The sequence below is a fragment of the Atractosteus spatula genome, chromosome 13, assembly GCF_055471065.1.
Source record: "Atractosteus spatula isolate fAtrSpa1 chromosome 13, fAtrSpa1.hap1, whole genome shotgun sequence".
In the NCBI taxonomy this organism is placed as follows: Eukaryota; Metazoa; Chordata; class Actinopteri; order Semionotiformes; family Lepisosteidae; genus Atractosteus; species Atractosteus spatula.
Window position 1 is genome coordinate 39,688,365 of NC_142718.1, and position 22,781 is coordinate 39,711,145.

General features: G+C 38.5%; 1 protein-coding gene across 2 annotated transcripts; it reads left to right on the forward strand.

Annotated features, from left to right (window-relative positions):
* The first annotated feature begins 569 nt into the window (after nt 1-569).
* On the forward strand, nt 570-9,646 carry iqcb1 (IQ motif containing B1). Of its 2 annotated transcripts, none has more exons than XM_088930776.1 (14): nt 570-636; nt 1,471-1,609; nt 1,757-1,919; nt 2,541-2,670; nt 3,543-3,636; nt 3,885-3,984; nt 4,466-4,638; nt 4,832-4,941; nt 5,384-5,493; nt 6,207-6,349; nt 6,874-7,022; nt 7,283-7,414; nt 7,811-7,967; nt 8,448-9,646. In XM_088930776.1, exons 2-14 carry the CDS (start codon nt 1,495-1,497, stop codon nt 8,666-8,668), a joined length of 1,797 nt encoding a protein of 598 aa, XP_088786902.1. In that variant the 5' UTR covers nt 570-636; nt 1,471-1,494; the 3' UTR covers nt 8,669-9,646. The 2 variants fall into 2 exon arrangements, with proteins under 2 accessions (XP_088786902.1, XP_088786903.1); XM_088930777.1 differs by having other exon boundaries at nt 598-707.
* Nucleotides 9,647-22,781: the final 13,135 nt, after the last annotated feature.

Sequence of the window (22,781 nt, forward strand, 5' to 3'; positions counted from 1 at the left end):
TCCAGCTCTCGAGCATGCAGTTCGTTCCTGCGCTGCGGTTCGCCAGCCGACCGGTCAATCAAAGCAGCGCAATGTTTAACCGGAAGTAGGCGCCCTCCCCCGTCACGTGACGTGAGTTGCGCCTTCACGGCGAAGTGAAAACGTGACGTTTTTTCCCCTTATTTCCGCTTCGAAAGGTGTGTGTGTGTGTACGAGAGACTTTTTTCGACATGTTAGTAGAGATATCGGTTTCGATGTGAAGTTAATTTTAGGCTTGAAAACCCTGGTTCAGATTTCGCACCTGTTTGTTGCGGTATAAAGACACTGCGACAAAATACATATATTGGTCAATTACACTAATAAGCGTTCCCAGCTAGCCTTAGTGAGGTATTAACCTACAAAGGAGTCTGTACTGACGGAGTAATTTTTCATCTTACTTAAAGCCTTCGGTATTCTAATTATCCGAAGCTAAAACTCTTAAATGGGTGTATTTCATCACGGCGCGGCAAAACACGTGTTTACACCTCAACCCCCCACTGCCTCTAGTCCTTCCCTACATCCTTTGCGCCTAAAAGAGGCGGAGTCGCGTCGCAGTCTGATGACGCACAGTTGCTTTAGAAACGAGAAACGCTTATTTGCGGAAAGGGTTTTGTAAAGGTGCGTTCACTCTGATAAAAAAGCGTGTTTCTTACCTGTTCTGCGGATGATTAAATTTCAACATTAAAAAGGTATATTCAGTGTCGTAATTTAATGTGTTTTGAAGACCAGATTTCAAAGACTCGTTTTCAGAGATACTGTTTCTACATATTACATAATAAACTCGCCTTTTCAGGACAGCTTTACTGTTGCAATATTGCATAACAGTGTTTACTATCGGTTTTCCAGATATAAACAAATGTCCTAATTTCCATAAACTATGTTCTAGAAATGTCTCAACTATATTAAAATTATGATACAACAACCGCTAATGATCATCCTCTGTTCCTTCGCCAACTCTGAAACTTCTAACCGTCCAGCGTTACTGTGACATCCGTAAATTATTATTGTATTGTGTTCAGGGGTTTCTGCTTGTTTTTTTATAACTACTACCCTTTTGCTGATAAAAATGATCCTAATAAATTAATTGAACGTGTGTAGTACATTTGTACAGTTACAATAGTTAGTACAATAGTTTGTTATTGTTGTAAAGATTGTAATGTTTCTACGGGAATATTTATAACCTCTGAACGTCCAGACGCCTTGTAAAATCCGTACTGCTTCTGCTCATTTATTCCTCTAAAAACAATAAATTGATCATATTATCCGTGTTCTTATTTCAACATGTAAAGTCGAGGCAAAATCATCACACTAAAAGAAATGTTAAGTAACATTTTTTCTTTTAAGAATTAGGCTCTGCATAGACATTCAGCGCTCACTTTATGTGATGATGGAATGACGCATTGTGATTTATAAACATTGAATGACTGAATCATATGTTTGTTTATTTTCTAGGTCATCTAAAGGGAGGGCATCATTATGAGCCCATCGGAGAGCAAGCAAGATGACATCGACTCTAAAATACTGTCTTTAGCTACTCAGATTGCAGACAGTCCAGATCAAAATGTGCCTCTCCTTCTGTTGAAGTTAAAAGGTAAAATGTAAAGCTGTCTTGTTTGTTTTATACATGCCCGCATCAGTGTGCTATTCTATGCCTTTAAATGCAATTTTAATGGATTGGATTATCGTCCTTTGCTATTACGGTTTCATAAATTATTTTTCTTGCCTGTTTTGTTTTTAGAAATTCTGGGGCAAGAATCTCTCGGAAGGAATGAACTGAAGAAACTGAAAGAAGACATCTACTCCTGTGGCCTCACAGAATATTGTAATGTAGTTCTGAAGAAAGATTTCTCCAAAATTCAGGGTGGCTGGTCAGCTGCTGCACAGTTAGCCGATATTCTAAGGTAAACGACTGGTCTTTCCCTTTACAAATAAAGAGTCGTGTAGAGTTCATGTGTTTAGCGTGTGTTGCGTGTACATGGTTGAATTTACTGTGCATCTCTTTGGTCTAGAGTCAGCCAGCTAGTGCGATAAGATGAGAAAATCTATTGTTGTACTTCGCTGTGGGTTTCTTAATAAAAACAAATGTATACGAAAGACAGAGATGTCTTTCATTCATACTCATCAATATTTGTGTATATCAGAAACCCGGCAGATTTCAAAATATTTTTGCATCTGCTCAGATTAGAGGTACCCCGTACATGTGCCTGCTCCTTTGTGAATACCATGATACCTGAGTTCTTGAAGTACAATAAGTGCTGATCAGAGAGGAATATTTGACTCTCACAGTTTTTATGATCAGTTCAGACTGGGCTAATTCATTGTCATTTAAAAAGAAAAAACTTTTAAAAAGCAGGAAGGAGGCCTTTTTTGGTGAAGCCGATACCCCAGTCTCTATCAGGAAATAGCTGGATAAGAACCTGGGACCAATTAGCTACTCATTCCCAAATGGACTTGATTTTCCAAATGGGCTTCTCTTGTTTTTGACCTTTCTTCTATTCTTATTGTGGTGCCTTTGCTTTCAGTAAATCTTGTGTGGACATAGATCCTGAGGAAGAAAAGGAGAAATTTCATCATGAAGTTCTCCCAAAGGCAGCTGACAATCTGCTGAATTTGGCAAGGCGCATACAGAAACGATATGAAAGAGCCGTCAAGGTATCCCTTTTTACCACATTTACTTGGTTTGAATACAGGGATGGTGTTTTCAAAATAAATCATTAACAAATGCAAATTATTCAAATGACAACTGTATTAGTCTGCCTTATTATTATTATAGGGATTCCTATTGAAAGTGGATGTTTTTAGTTTTAATAGGCAGCATACATTTCAAAGAGTCTCGGGTGCAGAACCACAGTATATATGAAAAGGTAGCTTTGTCATTGTTTACCTCTGTAGGTTACAATACCCTACAGAGTATATCTCTGATTGTTTTGTTTGTGAAGTATTTTGTGTTGTTCGGCAGTAATGTTCAGAGTATGCCTGACTGGTGGGTGCTCTGCAGCTCTGAATAATTATTTTACATGTGCTGTTTAGCCTTGGCCAGTGTTTGAGATATATTTCGAAATGACTACAGTGCAATAATATATTTAATATTAATGTCCAACTAATATCCTTGCTAGTATAATAGATGAACAAAAACAATTAAGATAATTTCCTGAAGAAGTGAAATCAGGAATTTCTGGGGGAGGAGGAATCAAGAGTGTAAAAAGTTGTTTCTGTCTGTAGGGTTTAGGGTTGTGCAGCACCACGAGAAATTATGACATCTGATGTCACAAGTTTGACTCTACCAAGAGCAAAGTGAATATGCCCTCTCCAGGATTCAGATAATCATGTTCTTAATCATTGAAATTGAGCTTCCAAAGGGCTCAGAAACTCTTCAAATACGTTTTTTCTTAGGACATTTAATTTTAAGTTCTTCTTTTGTTATATTGTGTTTTTCTAGCTCATAAAGACTAAAAAACAAGCTTGACCTATGGTTGTGAATTATACATAAGATTTCCATAACACTTTATTCTTGTTTCCAACAGGATGAAGAAAAAGCAGAATTGTATAATAATTTTCACATAGTGACAAACTCTGTTTGTTGGCTATGCAGTGGGCGCATTGATTTAGCTAAGCAAAGTAAGTGGGAGGCAAATGTTTTTACTTACACAGTTATCTGAGGATTTGCATAATTGCAAAAATTCAAAATTTACCTTATACTGTGATTTTTGTCTGTGTCTGACTTGCAAGAGAGATTTTTATCCATAAAAGATTTGCAAACTCCATTATGATTTATGTATGTAAAGTAGTGATTTTTATCAAAAGTGTAACAATTGTATTTTTCCTTGAAGATTAATTAAGATGTTTCTACTTTAATATTTAACCAGCTCTCCAATCTGAAGATTTTCATCAGTTACTACTTACTGATGATGTTAAAACCAGAGCTATCATGATGTCAGTGCTGGAAAATCTTGTCAGAGTAAACAGGTGGGGATATAGTGAAAAACGTCTGCGTGTTTTTCTGTATTTATGTTCTGTAGTCAGGGTAGATTAAAGAAAAAAAATATATTTCTTGAATGATATGCAGTATCTCAAAACAAGTTTATTTGTTTAACGTGATATAGTAACAATTCTTTAAAGCCCTTGAAGAAAGAGTTAGTGTGACGAGCCTTGTGATAATCCAGGGCCTATAATTTGTAGATTTATTTTTTATCTATTACTGAAATTTCACTTTTCCTTTCTCACTCATTCTCACTGTGAACCCAGCAGACTCAGTCTAGCCTAGTATAATTTACCCCAAAGGCTAGAAAAAAAAACATCTTAAAATCTACCCTGTGCTTGTCTTATAAATGTAGTGTTGATCCTTGCCTTATTTTCATGTAGACACTCATTGGATCAATGAGACGAAATACACAAATTGTAGCTTGCAGTTCAGATTTGACATATTTTTGTTATTGTTTTCTGTTAGTGCTGTTTTAACAAAGACTGATGAGAAGGCTATTCGTAAAATTTTGGATGAGCTTGTTTACAATCTCCTGGAAGAGACCAACCCTGTGATTGGCAGTTTGGCAACAAAAGCATTACTGCTAATGGCAAGAAGACACCCGCCCATTGTAAAAATTATCTGCACTCATTACAAAGGTAAGTCCACTGGAAAAAGTTATTAAATACAGAACTTTTAAATGACTGTAAAGTGTAAACACATTAATGGCTTTATTGTGTTGCTAGGATTAATATATTCTTAAAATGAAGTTCAATAAAGTTGTTACATTAAGTAAATGTTACTTTTTGCCCATTAAATTATAATTTGCAATAAATGTCTTGATCCAATCAGCCTTACAAATTCAATTGAGCAAGAAATGGACTGGAAAAGGTTTTGGAAGGGAACTCCATCAGCTTCTGGACCTGCTTTATGCTGGATCCTACCAGCAAGGTGAAATGGAGGTATGCTTACTTCCCAAATCCTTGTAAATCATTTTGGATCAGAATATCAGAATTATGGGTTAACTAACTTTATCCTGATGCAGTGTTTCTCAGTCCTGTACCAGGGACCAGCTCCCCAAAGTTCTCCTCATTTGAGGACTGCTTAGCCTAAAATCAAAATGCTCTTGTCACCACCAATTATAACTGTGCCTCCCTGGCCCTGTCTGTAAGGTCATATTGAAACACATGATCAAGTGTATGCTGATCTATTGCATGATCATTGGGATTTTTAAATTAGATCTGAAAGTTGGTACTAATAGTCCATGATTTATGCAGTGTTTTCTAGCATTGACTTGGTTTGGTTTTCTTATTCAATATGTGACTGTGAATTGGTATTGCTCTGAAGTTAGAATTGTTCATTGGGAACAAATAACAATGTGATTCATGCTGTCTTCTTTATTAGAGATTACACAGAGCAGCATGCTTAATCCAAGCAGCATGGAGAGCCTATCAGACCAGAAAAAGACTCAAGAAACTTCCCAAAGCAATTACTAGAATTCAGAAAAGCTTCAGGTAAAATGCAATTGAAGAAATCGGCCAAACTGTATAAAATGTGTATCTATTGGCGAAGGTGACCCAGCTCAAGAAATATATGTGTATTTTTATAAACTACAGAGAGGGATTTTATGCCTTTTTCTATTTTTGTTTTTCGTGATTTTCTTTTTAGAGGAGATTATAACAATAATATCTATTGACATTCTGTGCAGTAAAGTGAATTGCAAGTTCAGAAATTGGTTAAAGTAAGGGTTTGTAACTGTGGTCCTGGAGAGCCCCAGTTCAGTTGGTCACCTGTTTTTAAAGATACCTATAAGATATTGATGAATTTATCAATTAGTCTGTTAAATTAAGAGAATTCTGGTTCCTGTGGGCAGAAGAGTAATTCGTTTTCAGTCCTAAATGATAACTAAATTACTTAACAAACTACTTTATTTTAAGTGATCACAATGGATTTGTTCCATATATATCAAAATTGATTTAATGGTAACCTACAAAGCCTTCGTTTGGGGCTGGGCCAGAGTTGGAGATCCCTGGTAAATTAATAACAGTCAAATTTCTTATAATAGAAAAGAGAGACTTTAAGTAAATTGTTGATCGTGGCATGCATATGTTTTAACTTCTGAGTGTGTCTAAGCTGTCTTAAGACATCTGCACAACAGTGTATAGATTTCTGTTTTAATATTCTGTTTTAGTATGTGTCACTCAGACGGTATAAAAACATGTTTCAGGGAAAGAAAGGCGAAGGAGCGTCTGCTTTCTCAGAGGCTCAAGGAGGAGGAAGAGCTCAGACACCATGTGCAGCTCCAGAGACAAAGAGCTCTTCGTGAATTCCGACAGCGACAGCTTGACCTGCTAGAAATAGTACCTGCAAGTGAGAAACTGATTGTCATACATGTTTTACAATTAATATTTGACAGTATTTGAGTATCTTTTGTAAGATATCATGTGTATAGGGAGAAAAAAGAATAATTTCTGTAACACTGTATCCTCATCTGAAATGAATGTTATAGCATCATGCTGAATTCATGCTCGTTTTGCCCCCATTTGATTGTGAGAATAAATGTAGGCTAAAATGTGCTCCAAACCTGACATTTTGTTTTGACAAAAATATATTTGTATATGCAAACGTGTGTATGTCATTGCAGTTCTTTAAGTTAATCAGCACTGAAATGGACAAGGCAGCACGGAAGAAAATAAACAACACTGTCAGACTCCTAATGTTACAAGTAAAAAAAAAAATCTTATTACAAAATGTTATGAAAATAATTACAGTTAAAACGCATATTTAAGAAGAAAAAACGCATTGTGTAATTCTTTATGTGAGTACGACAGTGTTTCGTTACAGGATGTGCAAACCATCAGTGAAGTACTGACTGCTCTGATAATTTCCTGCAGGTCTTGTAGATGTGTATCTAAGGGAACAAGAACAGAAGGCTGCCATCCTGATTCAGAAACTGTGGCGAGGACACAGAGAGAGAAGAAAATTTCATGACCAGAAGCGGGCCCTGAAAGAGTTTAAGGCAGCAGTAACTTTGCAAAGAGCAGTAAGTCATTATATGTGCTAATGTGTTTTCAGCTATCAAGCTTTAGAAGTTTAATTTATGGGCAAGCTATTCCAGAAACATTATTTTGTGATTAAAAAAAAGAAAAATCTAAAAGACATTTGAAAACTGATATGAACGGGAGTTGATTACACCAGGAATTAATTGTACTCACTTTGGTCTTCGAAAATTGTTAACTCATTAATATTTTATAGACTACTTTCAATGCATTAGAAGTTCTGTTTCTTGCTTAACATTTGTAGGCTCTGCGTTTCTTGCAAAGACGAAGGAATGAAAGACACATCTTGTCTCCTTGGAGAGGTCCCAAGGGCTTGACAGATGAAAGGAGGACAGAATTAAAGAAAGAGGTGGAAGACTATATTGCTCTTCACCCAGTGAGTTGAATAACATGGTATTTTACCTTCATCCTGTTATTGGTGTGGAATGTAACTGATGCATTCCTGTTTTCACTCCAGGTGTATTATTTTTTTTCTTAATCTTGGTAGAACAGCACATTATACATTTGACTGGTGGGATTGCATAATGATTCTTAAACATTTAAAAAAAGGAATTTTTGAGCGAGCAGCTTGGTATCTTCTATATTTTTGGCTGCGTTCTTCAAACACATTTTTACCACTGCCACCTTTCCACACCTTCAGTAAAACTAAAGACTGGTGTCTGCCACTGGCTAGTTCAAAGACCCTTGAAATGCAGATTCCATAAACTCAAAACACTGAGTGAAATGAAGTAGGCCTACCGGTTTACAGAACTGTGTGTGCTGCTGTTTCTAGTGTTCTTCAGTGTCAATGGAGAGCTGTAAGGAACTCCATCAAAAGACCCAGGAAATGCTAAGACAGCATGTAATGAAGAGACACCCACACAGAAAAGCCAACCAGCGAAGGGAGGCTCTCCTGGCACAGATTAACACTGATATTGAACTTCTGATGAGTAAGTGAACTTCCTTTCACAGGCATTACTAACACAGATTTTATACCATTACGTTTTGGAATTTGAACAGCATATGATTTTATTTAAATGTTGGTGTGTGTAGCAATAGTTAAATATTAGTCCTGACACCAGCCTGATTAAAAGCAATTTACAGAACCAAAATAATACTTCCAGACATCAGGGAATATTGTGAAGTTAATGTGACTTTTTTTATTCTTCTGAGAACTGGTTGCATGGTTGTGAAAAAGGAAAAAGTTAAATAGGCAAGTGTTTTGCAAAAACAAGGTAACAAACAAAACACATGAGCTAATATTTACAGCCTATGTACCGTATAGCTCGATTGCATTTTGAGCCCATCCAGTCTTTTTTAAACATATTTAAGTACTGAAGAATTGAATCAGCATGGTAGTATTGTGTTCATAGCAGCCATCCTCCTGAGTGAAGAAATAACAGTGTTTATGTGTCTTTGTGTATACATAGATTCTCCACATTTGCAAGAAGTTACAAAACCAGACATCGATGCATTCACAAGCAGGTCAGGCCCTGTAGCTGCCCGGGCCAAGGAATGCCACCACACCATGCTTCAGTTCAATCGCTGGCCGTGGTGGAAGAAACTAGGAGATGAATTCTTGGATCCTGAAAAAATTCCTAAAGAGGATATTAATACTGAATTTGAGACACTTTATTTGGGAGGAAGCTGATTATCACCTCAAATGGTTTATTTTCCTATTTCTTATTTAAAGATCGATTCCAGAATCATTTCGATTCAGTTATATAGTGCTTGTGGCAATCTAACCACATCTGAAAAAAAGTGTTCATGAAATGCAATAGCAAAGCGTTGGAGCTATAACTGGAAGGCACAGGTGGGTTGCCATCTCATTTTTTATTGTACTTCAGACACTTTGCTGAATAAACTGCACAGCTCATTTAGAGATTTGTTGATGTAAAATAATACATTGGTTTATTGTGTCAAGGTTTGGAGTACTTTGTACAGCTGGTCATCCTTGGTGCACTCTCTTTTTTTATTTAAAAAATATCCCTTTGTTTTAAAAGTAGTTGTTAAGTTGTCATGTTGGTGCCCCTCTACTCTAAGGAAACTTAAATAGTTCAGCAGTTGTAAAAATACAACTCCTTTCCCTGAGTTCATTCTGGGTCCTTTCAGTGCCCAATACCTGCTTTCTCTCAGACTATTGGTCTATTTGAGCACGATGGACTGAATGGCCACCTCTTGTTTATGACCTTTCTTATGTTTCGGTTCATCAGGGTAAAGATGGATTGTCAGCTGTATCTCGTGCTATCGTCCCTTGTCACTTCTCTCCTCCTGCTATGTGCTTCCCACACTACTTTTCTGCCATGTGCTGTCGTCTGTAAACAATACTCCATGGTCATCTGAGCTGCTGGTCATCTTCTGGTCCGGTCATCTGGTCTCCACTTATATTGTACTGATCTCACACCGTACTACTGAGCTGTGCACACTGCTCAATTTCCCTTGTTATTTAGATGTTTCAGCTATACTGGTGCCTGGGGTGGGAGAAGTCCCTTCCTAAGACAAGACAAGAACTAATTAATTTTAAGAACTCCTGGTGCACAACAATATTATTTCATAATTTAATCAATTATTGTTCTGTGTTATTGTCCATTATTTTTAAGATGTAAGACTAAATAAACATACTGTACTGTACTGAGGAGATCTTTGATTCCAGTGTGATACATGTTTATATATTTAAGAAGTTAGATTTTGTTTTCAATATGTATATTTTTAGAACTTTACACATTAGACTCGTCGTGGGCACACATGAACGAAGTGTGCTTTAATACCTGAAAAACGCCAGTGTCAAAATCAATACATGATCTCTGATTCACCTGTTTTATAAACGTTGAGTTAATAACAATGCATTTACAAAAATACATAACATTTCAGAACACACAAGATGTTTCCTAAAGAGTACTGGACTTTTGGCATACAGCAACCGGACCAGCAGTCTGAATTATTACAACACAAATGCACTTTTCCTGGTGTAGAAGGAAAGTAACAGTTGAAGCATGCATTGAACATGGGGGAAAAGGGTCCTTTTAAATGATCCAGTATGAAAAGGGACCTAACGTCAACGTGTGTTCTCCAGGAAACTGGGGAAATGCTTCTGTATGGAATGACTGGTTGCTTTGACTGTCCCTAAAATGTGTCCTGGACTCAAATCATATCTGAATGTAAACTGATAGGCCTGTATCTTCATTTACAGGAGGCTAAAGAAAGAACGTGAAATATCTTGATACTGATACAGTGAAGCTGGCTTTGTTCAGTTGACAGTAAGTATGTTTTTATCTCTTAGCAACTTTTTCAAGTACAGTATAATGTCACTGAACAACAAAGGAAAGAATCGTCTGCTTCGTAAGCTAATAGTCTAACTGCAGGTCAGGTTGTACAGGATACCCATGGACTCCCGGCTTCTGTTTCAGGTTGTGTAACAGAATCTAAAACTTGGTTATATTGTGCGTGGCGAATGTACTGCTTCATCCTTCAATATGCACATTCACCTTTAGCAATATTTTAAAATGCACAACCCTCTGAAGTGCAGTAAATGTTTAATTCTTGCTTATCTAATTGCAGCACTGATCTGATGGGTATTTAACCCCAAATTCGCAACTGCACTTAATACACCATTTTTTACAGGGGGTTCACGAATATCTTCTGTAAGCAGTCTGTAACGCTTCGATGTAACTGCCAAGCCGCTGTCGGAAGAAGAAAACCGCATTTTCATATCACATTAAAGATAGTTCAATAAATTATTCCTGTGCAATAAACTGCCGTGGAAAATTATCCGGTAGTCTAACGCATTCTCGGCTTAAACCAAACGTGTGCTATGCTGTGCCTTCATGGCATTTGGATTCGGTTGTACTGGAAAACGTTAAAGGGACGAATATTTTGGTGAATGTGCGTAGAAGTGTGTGTTTGTGTGTGAGAGAGGTGGGGTGCAGATCGAGTATTTGCTGCGCTCTCTCTACTTTCCCCTTTTGGTGTTTTGTTAATTCTTAACGCACGGACCCGAGCGAGCGGCTGCCCAGCCAGCGCTAGTCCTGGGGGTAGTTGTCAGGGTGACGCGCCGGGCGGAGGGGCTCTGAGCGCAGCCTTGGGGGATGTTTTGGGCCGATTCCCAGGCTGAATAATGTGTCACCGGAGCCCCAACAACAAAGGAAAACAGAAAGAGAAAGGTGACGTTTCTTTCTGCCCGGAAAAAAAAAAAGCAACCCAGCCACAGGACCTCGGACGTCAATGGTCGCAAGCGAAGCAGACCGCCAGTGAAGATGTAGCAAGCGCTAGATTGACTGTTTCGGCGACCGTCAACCTTGTCGCAGCCTAGCCAACGGGGGAATTTACAAGTGTTTATCTAGTGGGGGTGTTTTTTTTAATTCAGTGTATATCCCGAAGGTGGGAACCGAACAAAAAACTGCAAAGGTAGGTAAAAACTACGTTTTCATTCTTTTGTTGAGAGAAGGTGTGTTGTTATTGCACGGAAACCTTGTCTTCCAAGATAAGGTTTTGAATCGCACTTTTTTTTTTTTAAATTCCCGGCGAAATTGGCCATTAAATATCGCGGAATGGTGTGCTTCGGGTTAAGAGTTTAAATGTTAGTAGCCGCGTCGCTCTCTCTGTGCGATTGTGTACGGTGTGCTGTGTGAAGTGCCAGTGCGTGTTAGCAGTGTTGATTGTTGTGTTATTGTTTTTTTTGTCTGGCTCTGTGCGATTATTCCCATTGTTTCCCCCAACGTCGTTTTCAAAGACTCACTGTGGGGGGGGAAACTCTGGGATACGTTTTCTATATTTGTTTGTGTATTGAGGTATTCCGGTGTATAGGAAGTGGATACACGACTTATGGTTATTTCAAGAAATGAGAATTTAAAAAAAAAACATTTTATCCTCCTTGTTTTATTTGAGGAAGGGACCGTGATCTGTGACAGATGCAGGTCCCAGAAGTACACGTGCAGTCTTCGAATGACGTTGCTCTGTAACCCACAGGCTTATAAATCTGCTCTTCGCCTCTTCGGTTTTAATGATTGATTAAGTTTTATGCTTTTAAACTTACACGGACGAATTAAATGAAATTTGCCCTAATGGTAGATCATAAATCTTCTGCTGCTCGAGCCCGTGTTTACATACAGTAGTTCATGTTCTGCAATTTTAGTTTTTGACAGCCCGGGTAATTAGCATGCCTGAGCGAATTTGAGGAATAATGCCTTATTATTTTTACACACATCCACGGAGTGATCATATCCTGCGCTGCTTCGTGTGGATGGTATTAGTCTTGATGTCGTCACTCCCCGGTCAGTGTATATTATGAGGCAGTTCAGAGGGAGACATCAATTACATCAATGAAAATGCTTGGCATAATAAACAGGGCATCACTCTCCGCAAACACCGACCTTAATGGGACATAATGGCATAAGTGTTATTAATTTGTGAGTAGGTTCCTCGTGTGTAATGAGACACAATGGGGAAAAAATCACTTCTTTACGGGCGGTAAAGACGCGTCCTCCGGAGGATGAAGTATAGATGGGGGGGGGACAGAAAAAAGTCGACTGAAGACTTTCAGTTGTGATTTGGTAGCACCTGCATGTAATCGTATCTGCCCCGAGGCAAACGTTACTTCGGGCTGTCTCTTCGGACGCGCAGAAACTTGAAAACGCCTGTAACCTTCACCACCACTTCAGGTAACGGGACTGAGGCTCCCAAGGCCGGCCCAATAACAGAAAAGAAGGAGACTCCGCAGGCTTCAGCAGGGTATCTCCTTTCGGCGTGTCATGGCTGCAGGTTACTAGGAGACGGGGCGAATTAACAACAAAAGCCCCGAATCGTGCCAGAGAGTCCGTGTGGTGTCTGTGTTGAGTGACGGGCAGCCACCCTGCAGAAAAGCGATCGTGTGGAGACGGTATGTGCCCGACCCACCTGTACGTAATTTAATAAGCACGCAGTAGTGGTGTTGGAGAGAAGCAGCAGCAGCAGTCTATTGGACACGCACCCGGGGGTTTGTGTCAACAAGCCGATTTCCTGCTCGGAGCCTGCTGGCAGGGATATAGGGTTTAATAGCTGGTAGGGACTGAGCTAAGCCTCTCTGCTAAAGCTGTTGAGCAAGCGAGGATAGATCACAAAGCGCTGTAGTCTAGCGGCGGGTGACGGCACGGGTTTGTCCTGGCCTAGGACTTCACAGCCTCTGTCCAAGTGGCTCTGTAGTGCATGGTGCTAGCTGGGGAGGCGCAGACAGCATACCCCTCAGTCCATGGTACCTTTTGAACAGTGCCAGGACATACAGTATTTGAACAGCCCTCGGTGATGATCCCATGCTGCTGCTGCTGCTGCTGCTGCTTAGTGTGGGAGGTGACTGGAGTCAAGTCTTTGGTTTTCTGTCCACACACGGAACACCACCTAAGAAAAAAAAAGGTAAAACGCCTCAATAAACCTGTATTACTTTTATGCTTGAGGGAATCTTTTTGAGTTCTTTTTAAAAAGCTTTTAACAATTTGCCCCCCTGCCATCATTTTAAATGTGTAATTTGAATGATTGCCACATTAAATATTGATTACTATTGATTTTTTTAAAGTGGCTTTAGGGTGTGCCATCCTATTGATTCCAAATGTGCCAGTCCTCTGAGACATGCACATCCACTTGTCACCTAATACATTACACAGATGCACACACAAATCAAGGATCAACCGCCTATAGGGACAGGGAAGGGGGGGGTTTTGTATTCTTAATTCATACTCATATCCCAGAAGACAGTTAAGTATAAACTATTATTGATTTGGAATATAAAACATAAGCAATTGCAGTCAACAGTTTTTTTTAACAGCTTAGAAATATCCAGAGGTCTCTATGTCTTTAACTCTAGTGTGATATTCATAGTGGGAATTAAAACTGGCCTGGTGGTTAATGTTCTTTGGTCTCGGTTTTGATTCCAGACTAGAGTGACTCATTTGTGCAGTGTTTGCATTTTCTGCGTTCAGGTGGCTTTTCTCAGGGTGTTTTAATCTCCTCCCACTTTCCAAAAAAAAAGAAAGGATAGTACACCTTTCTGATAATGGATACAAATTTTAAAAAAGTGTTTTTTTGCCTGATGTACCTGCGTTACTGTTCTTGATAGTATTTGTTTTAATTGTAAGTAACTGTAATCATACTTGTTTGTTCGTAGCGATGCTTTGCACCTAAGCACATCATGTTAAGTTAAACACAACCTGCTGCAGCAATATGGAATCTGCACCTGTTAAATACTGGATCACATGATCCCACTGTTGTAATATTACTTTCTGTGTGGCAGCAGTGGCCATTGGAGTCATGTTTGCATGCGATTTCCATGCTTTTCATTTGAATGAAAGATGAACATGGTGAGCAATATCAGTTCTTATGCAAACATGCTTGCCTTACCTGAGCATTCTCAATGGTGCCATTTGATTGATGTTGGGACCTGTCTGTGAACACATCCTAAAACACAAATGCTTTCAGCACATTGAATGTATACTGTAAGCTTTCTTCATGCTTGAAAAATAACCTTGATTTACTTTTATAGCATATTGAATGAAGGTCAGATAACTGGTGTCGGTGTAATTGCCTCCATCCAGCCTGTCTTATTTAACATTAGAGTTAATGAGACAGAATAATTACTTAAGAAGAGTCATTGTATCTTGTTGGCGGACATGAGGTTCCAACATGCTGCTGATGTCGATAGAAAGGATGCTTGAAGTAATGCACTCTGCAGCTCATTTAATTTAGGCTGCGACGTCACTGGGCTAAGACAGGGTTTGATTGCATTCCATCAGGTAATTGTTTGGAGTCGTGACTTCTGATGTAAGCTTACTTAGAACAATTTACATAATTGCAATGTAGGAGTTTAAAAGCAATTTATATTTTGTTTTTGTTTGTAGTTCTGTAAGGCAGGACTAAGAGCAAATTTGTCACCTTCAGGTTTTCATATCTTATACAGAAATTATTAGGAGGGTTTAGTGAATGCTGATATTTTCTTTCTGATTCCACTTGCTATTATTGTATTGTTAAAAATAGATAATATTGATATAAATCTCATTTAAGAGCATGCTGTTTAAGCATTGGAGTGTTAGATATTACTGTAGATTAACAAATTAGGCTGCACAAAATATCTGAGTGTTTTAAATTCCTTTCTAGAGTCATAGAATGTTAAGAAGTCATTTCCAAATCTAATCTAAGGCTTGTGCACATTATAGCATCAGTTAAAATGAATCGGAGAAACTCGGACATCTCGCATCAAAACACCTGTTCATCCTTGCACTGTTTTCATTAGCTGCAAGGGAGGACACAGTGAAGTGAAATCCAATCATACTGGACAGTCTTTTATTTGGAGTACAGACAAGGTTATTGGTGATCCTTTTTTCCATTCCATCAAACCTAGTTATAGTTTATTTTCAGTGTGGGCCTCAGAATTAAATAAATCTGGGCTCACTCACATTTCCTTCATCGTTTCTCCCAGATTTCTAAGGATAAAGAGACCAGGCTCTGATATACATTGACACTGCTGAGCTCCCCCCAATTAAGCAATTGGCATAACATTAAAAGGCACCAGGTCTTCTTCTTTAAATCTGTTTCAGGACTGAAACTATATTCCTACTGTATTTACAAAATGCACAGTGTGTTCTTTCTGGCATTCCATAGCACTTATTTGTCTCAGTGAGCCACAGGCTCCTGACTGTTTTAAGGGGTTATCTCTCTTCAAAATGATACTAATGTGTAGCTATGTAGAGTATTTCTAGTTTCTTGTGTGTGCTTTGTATAAGAAATTGTTGGTACCTGTTTTGCACATTTTAAAAATGTCCAGATGGAAACATAGCATTGCCATCTCTTGCGTAAAGGTTACAAACAAGAGGAAGCCGTTCAGCCCATGTAATCCATTTTGCAGTTACTAGTTAATTAAACAAAGAATCTCATCTCACTGTTTTTTTTTTGGAAGAAGTCAGGTTATTAGATTCAACAACATGGTTGGATAGCTTGTTCCATACTCCCACAACCATTGGCATAAAACATTGTTCTCAGTAACAAATACATACTTTGAGAGTACTGACTACTAGGATCAAAGTATGCTTGGATTGCACCTTTCTCTGGTCAAGAAAAAGGTTCAATTCATACAAACTGTCAGGGTAGGATATTCTCATGAGCTAGGATTGTATCTGGTATCTCGGATTTTTAACTTGGACAGATCCAAGAGCATCAATACCTGTTTTTATATGAAATATATTGGTTAAAATGATAATACATATTCTAAATGATGCATTACTAGCACATTGTACAATTTTAACATTGCATACATTGATTTAAATGTGTTCTTTCAAACTATTCTTTAACTACCATGTTGTTTCTTTTATTGCTTCACCACATTGCTGAGAAGATGTAAACCATGTATCAACACAAACACAAGTCAACAGAAATCTTTTTCATTAGTAGTCTTATTCACGTGTAACAGGGCTCAGTGTGTTAGTAGTGACGTTACCCCCAAGAAATCTAGAGAGTGTGAAAATTCTGCCATGGCAGAGGATGTGGTCTTTAGGTGTGCTAGAGTTGTCCAGTATCTATGGAGCGGAGCTGTGCGAGCTTGGAGCCCATGAGAGACTGGGATCAAGTCCCAGTTCGGTTCAGTTGATTTGTCCTATGGGCAAGTGCAATGAAATGTTTATTGGCATGTATGCTTCAATACAAAGATATTGAGGAAACGCCAAACTTAAACACAGAACAGCAGCAGCAGCAACAACAACAAAGTTAAATAACATACAACTTAAATAAAGGTCTGCACAAACAGTGTGCTAAAACAGACATCATTGTGAGTCAGTGGTAGAGGTAGAGTTCAATATTCTGACAGTTTGTGGTAAGAGGCTGTCTCTGAATCTGGAGGTTTGTGCCTTTATGCTCCTATAACTCCCCAGTCTTCCTGAGACAGTGAGTAAGGGCACACAAGCTCATTGTTTCTTTTTTACTATCCATAGTTTGTTTTTAGTGTGTGCCTGGAACACCCTGCTCTTCTCTAAATCTTTCAGAATGTCATCTCCTGCAGTTTTTGCCAATCTTTCTGCTTTAGTTTGATCTGCAAACATGACTGAACGTGGTATAGTTCAGTAATTATATCGGAGTCAGAATTGGGAAGAGTGTTGGTCCTCATACAGATCCCTGTGGTACTCCACTTGGCGCATCACCCTGTTTGAGTGAGCATTCACCCCAAATATTGCTGGTCAGACTCAACAAGCATGAACTAGAAAAGCAAAATAGGAGAAAGATGGGGTTTTCTTTGGTAAATTGTATAAAAAATGTCCTAGTCTGAAATGCTGCTAATTAGGCTAAATATTGCTGTTTTTACTTTATTACATTTTATTCAGAGTCACCCTTTCTACACTACTGTGCAAATGTTTTACCTATCTTAAACATACTATATACAGTATAGTAAGTATCAACAGTTAAATCCAAGCCTCCACTAGTGTTTTGCAGCATGATAACCATGACTGTTATACAGCTCCATTTGGTTGAGAAGAAGCCCAACTTGTAATGTAGGGCTCTTTAATTCAAACTGAGTAGAATTTTCGAATTATAGAATAGAATTACTGCTCCTCAAGATAAACTGTTCTTGAGCAGTCACTGTGTTCACCCAGTCTTGTAGCTCATTTACCACATTTCCCATTCAGATGTAATTAACACATTGTCACGTATTTGGTTCTCGTCATTCAAATCGTTTGTTTCTCAGTCCACATCCAGAAAGCTACAATGAGACTATTTTTACTACAGAAACAGAGGATGAACTGTTAGCTTAGAACAAAACAGCTGCAAATTCATTAGGCGGACATCATAAAATTGTTTTTGTATAAAATGGGCATGACACTGTGGGACACAGCAGAACAACACACATTGTCTTGTGCACTGCAGTGCAGTTAATAGTCATGAGGCCCTGCTGCTGACATGAACATGAAAGATGTTTAATTTATTTTATTTATTTTGTGTTGTTTCTTCACTACGGTTAAGTTTTTGTCTGGCTTTCTTGTATAAAAGCTGTTCATTGTGTCTGGTGAAATTAGGCTGGCAGCTGGACCCTGCAGGAGTTTGAAAGTCAAAGATGTTCTGTTTTGTATCAAAGCATCTTCTTTTCTCTGACAATCAGCCACTGGAAAGCTCAGGGTGGTGGCTGACATGCAGAGCACTGAAGTCTGCTTTTGTGCACCACTGCTGATTTTTCGAAGGAAAAAGTAAAGAAACAAGAGAAAGTCAGAAATAATCAGATCACATGAGGGTTTCATCACCTAGATCTGTAGAACAAGTCATTGTCATTGTCAAGAGAGATTTTATTAAAAATAATCAGTCAAATAATGAAAACCAAGAACAAAATCACATTCCATTTCATCATGTCATTGCGTATACGCTGATCTGCTGCTGTTCACTTTGCAGACCTGCGTTTTGTTCCCCAATGGGAAACTGAGTGTTAATGTCAGAGCAGGAGGCAGAAGGTCACTTCAATAAAATGCTAATAACAGCACTTAACTTCCATGGTCTGTCAGACAGTGAAAGCCTGTTGGGAGAGGTTTCAAAATAGCGATGGCTGTGAATGGCACTGGAGCTTTTATGCCTTGCGTTTTAGGCCAAAAAAATGTACAGTTAGTTTAAGCAGATTTCTGTCATCTGCGCTGTGGTCTGTCATAACATCTTACAGAACTCCCTTTAAATGACACCTAATTTTATAGTACTTATAGCTGCACTACGTGCTATAACCCCTCACCTAAATTCAAATTAGTTAGCCATGCCTTAAATTTTGTAGAGCTTCCCTTTAATGTATATAAACAGGACAATGTTAAATGTTAGTGCTCTATATCCCCTAGCAGGGACACACTGTACAGTATATGAATGTGTATTTGATTAGCTTATGTAGTATAGGAAACATTTAATTAAATGACTGTGTTTAAAAGTCTTTTCTAACCTCTTCTTAAGACATTGAGAACTGCAGTGTATTCTATAAAAAGAAACCCCTATGTTTAGTAATTCTTAAATGCATGTTTCCACTTCAAAAATCTTCTAAGCCTAATCTGAGTAGCGTTGCTTCCATTTGCAAATGCTGAAATCATTCTGGAGCATTAGAAAAGTTACACACAAAAAGAGGCCATTTAGCCTGTCTAGTCTGTTTGGTTGCTGGTAACTAATTGATCTGAGGATCTCATCCATTTGTGTTTTGGAAGAAGTCAGGCTGCAGCTGGCTTTAACAATATAGTTAGGTACCTTGTTCCAACCCCCACAAACCTTAGTGAATACGTGCCTCCAGTTCTCGGTTTTAATTGCACTTACATGTAGTTTCTGTTTGTGTCCTTTGGTTCATGTTTCACTATTGAATCTGAAGAAGTCCTCTGGGTTGACTTTGTCATTGTCTTTGAAGATGCTGAATTCCTGAATCAAGTCCCCTTGTCGTCTTCTCTCTGCAAGACTGAAGAGACTCAGTTCTTTTCTCCTCCGAGTGTAGGACACCCCCTCCAGCTGGTCTCTGGGGTGATTTCTGTAATGTTGTAAATAGTGTGGGGAAATATATCTGTGGGCAACATTTCAGCATACTGACCCCATGGAGGCAGTCACATTTAGAGGGCTTTCTGATCACGCAACACAGCCATTTGGTTCTTTGGCACTGAGAACTAGCAGTGTGATAGCAGTGCTGGGTGTTAATAGGAACACTCAATCATCTCTCCAGGCCAGGATTTAGAAGCAAAGGTTATTTTAATCTGAGGAGTACTGACGGCGATTAATATTATGGAGCAAGTGACAGGTTCAGAATCTTCTGGCACGTTTAAAGATGAACAATTTGTTTGTATGTAGTTGCATTTTTGGATTTCCTACTCCTATGACCTCAATGCACAGAGGTTCCTCCATGCCTTGACATTGAACTAGTATGATGCTTATTACAACTGAAGCTGCCAAGGAAGGCACTGTAGCATTTACTTATCCATATCAAAAGATAACTGCTGTATGCTCTTTTATTATATTTCACTCGGGACACAGATCACGTTCTGTTTAAAGATTTGCATAAGCAGCTTTTTCTTAACCAGTAGAATTCTAGAAACAGAATTTATGTGTCTAAAATGTCAGTATTCTTCATATGAAATCTGAATATGTACTGTAGGAGACTAGGCATATAAAGTGAAGAATTATACTGTTCAGTCACTAAAATTGCATTTTTAACTATTGGTGAAAACGTTATTGTCACTCCTCTGACAGCAAATGTAAGTATAGTAAGTGGACAAGTGCAGTGGATATAAAGCTTTGAACATTTTTTTTTCCAAATCTTCAAACACTTGATGTACTCTTTTCATGTATGGTCAACATGTATTTATTTCATGCTAACTCATTTATTTTCCAAACTCACTTTAAAGCACATCTAATAATGGCTTCTAATAGTTGCGATCAGAAATAAAGATTCCTGTCACGTGCAGTAATTTCCTTTTTAGATTCAATGTGCGGTAGCTGAGTCAGCACCTAGATTAGTACTTACTGCCCAAAGTCCAAGGGTTAGCAAGTCAGTATATTAATGCGCTGAAGGGCAGTGCTCACATATTCAAACGCACTTTAATCACACTCCAGCCATTAATCAGTTTTCCATCTCTGCAGAAGAACTCATCTGACTGCCTTATTTCATTTCAGTTTGCAATATGCTGGGCTGACTAATGAACAATGGCAATTGCAGTAGTCCTCTATGGATTGTATTTAAACTAAAAAGGAAATCTTCATTTGGAAATTAAGTATAATTGCTTATTATGTTTGTAAACGTTCTTATGCTCCTTATCAGTAATATATGCACAGACAGTGATACTCTAGTGGGGATCTAAAGCAAGAATAGTTAAGCCCCACCATATACAGTACCTTACAGACAGCACATACCTGTAAAAGTTTATATAGCACATTAAATGAAAAATATCGGTACATAACTGTAACCAGACTACAATTAATTAATAGATTAAAAATGTGTCTTTCCTTTCGATTGCACCGGTTTTGTTCCACCCCCGAGTCTTCTACTCTGTGCCTATTCTACGGGTGTGCTGTGTGCTCCGCAATCACGCCACCGAGGTCAGCTCACGTGTGGGGTGGCCCTACTGCTGCAGCTCAATTGTGTGCTCTTCTTCTAAGCACCCTTTTGGAAATGATTACAATCCTAAAACTGGGACCCATTGGGCGTGTCAGGGCCCTGAGCAATTATGTAGTCTGCTTGTGCCTTGTGCCAGCACCGAACACTTTGAGCAATGAATGCTTTATTTGAAAGGAGATATGAAATATTCATAACTGGTGTTTCCTCTGTGAACCCCACGCAGTGCCTTGCTCTGATCAGACACAAAAACAACAGGTGGTGCGGATTTTGCTGGAGTGTCAGTGGTGTTCCTTCAGGCGGTCACATTAGTAGGGCCTGGGCGTGTTAATAGCCTTTGCTGAGTGGAGTATTCCCCTTGGTTTCCTAAGGTGATCAAGCACAGGCTCTGGGATACCCAGTGGAGTCTGGAGACAGCTTTTTCAACATTGTGTTGTTTTAAAACAAATACCTTGAGGAAAAAAAGAGAATGAGAAGTTTGTTCTCCTGTATCCTGTATTCACACGGCTGCCTTATTTTAAAGGATTTTAAATGTCCTATGATCGTTACATCTGCTGTGACTGTATGCGACCGCTCTTGAAGCTGTGGGCATGTATAACCAATGTAGAAGGATACTTACTTAAATACTACTTAAAATAGACTTAGAAAGCATATGCTTACAGAAATGGATATCGATTTCTGGATAGACAGAGGTCGTAACATTCGCCAAGGTTTTAAAGGATTTTTAAAGCCAGGGATTGTTCTATGATGGCACAGATGAAGGACCTTTAAATAGCTCTTGTAACTTTTTCTCCACTGCATTTTAAACTGCTCACAGAGACTGTCGTGGGATAAAGATATGAGCATTTATGGAACTATTTTTAATAGTGGATATATTATAACTGCACCGTACTTTACTTTACTTTGCTTTTGTCTGGTGTTTTTTTTTGTGTCGGTATTTCTAATATTCCGTCATTCACAGCTTCAGCTTAATGTGTATTCCGTTTGAGCCTTTTTGGTACTTTCATCTACCAAATAGTGAAAATTATGCTTTGAGGATTATCCTTTGCTGTGTAAATACATGAACTTGAAAAGCCATTGATTATTTCTTTCACGTGAACATGATATTGAGGTTTTTTGAGAAGAATTAAGCGGAATACAGAAATTAGTCGGGAGTTTTAATGAGAGTGTATCTTGCATCCCCACGTTGCCTTTCATTTCAAATGATTACTTACAAAACTGTGGTGATTCACCTCAGTCTGCAGTGTTCCTCAAGGCAACCATTACAAATTAGTTTTCTTCAAAGATGTAATATTGAGCTTATACCACAGGCCAGTCTGTTTTAACTTCACTATACAGTACATTCTCATAAAAGAACTGACCTATCAGCCCAGATGTTTACCTAAATGTTTTTTTTTCCAGTTTCAATAGACGATTTAATTGATGTTTCTAATGGAAAATATCCCATTTTCTGTTTCGCAGTCATTGTCAGGAAAAAGGATTCTCTACCAGAAATTGGGCAGAAATTAGATTCCAAGGATTGGAGATCACATGTTGATCACAGTTGATCACATGTTCTAGGATGTTTGCTTGGATTAGGTCTGGGTTGGGCTGTAGCAAACCCAGCCAGCTCTTCACTGCACATGACAAATCCTATTTAACCTTCAGAGTAAAATTGAGATGGTGAACAAACTGGTAAGAAGGAAGTAACAGCTTTTCCCTGACTCTT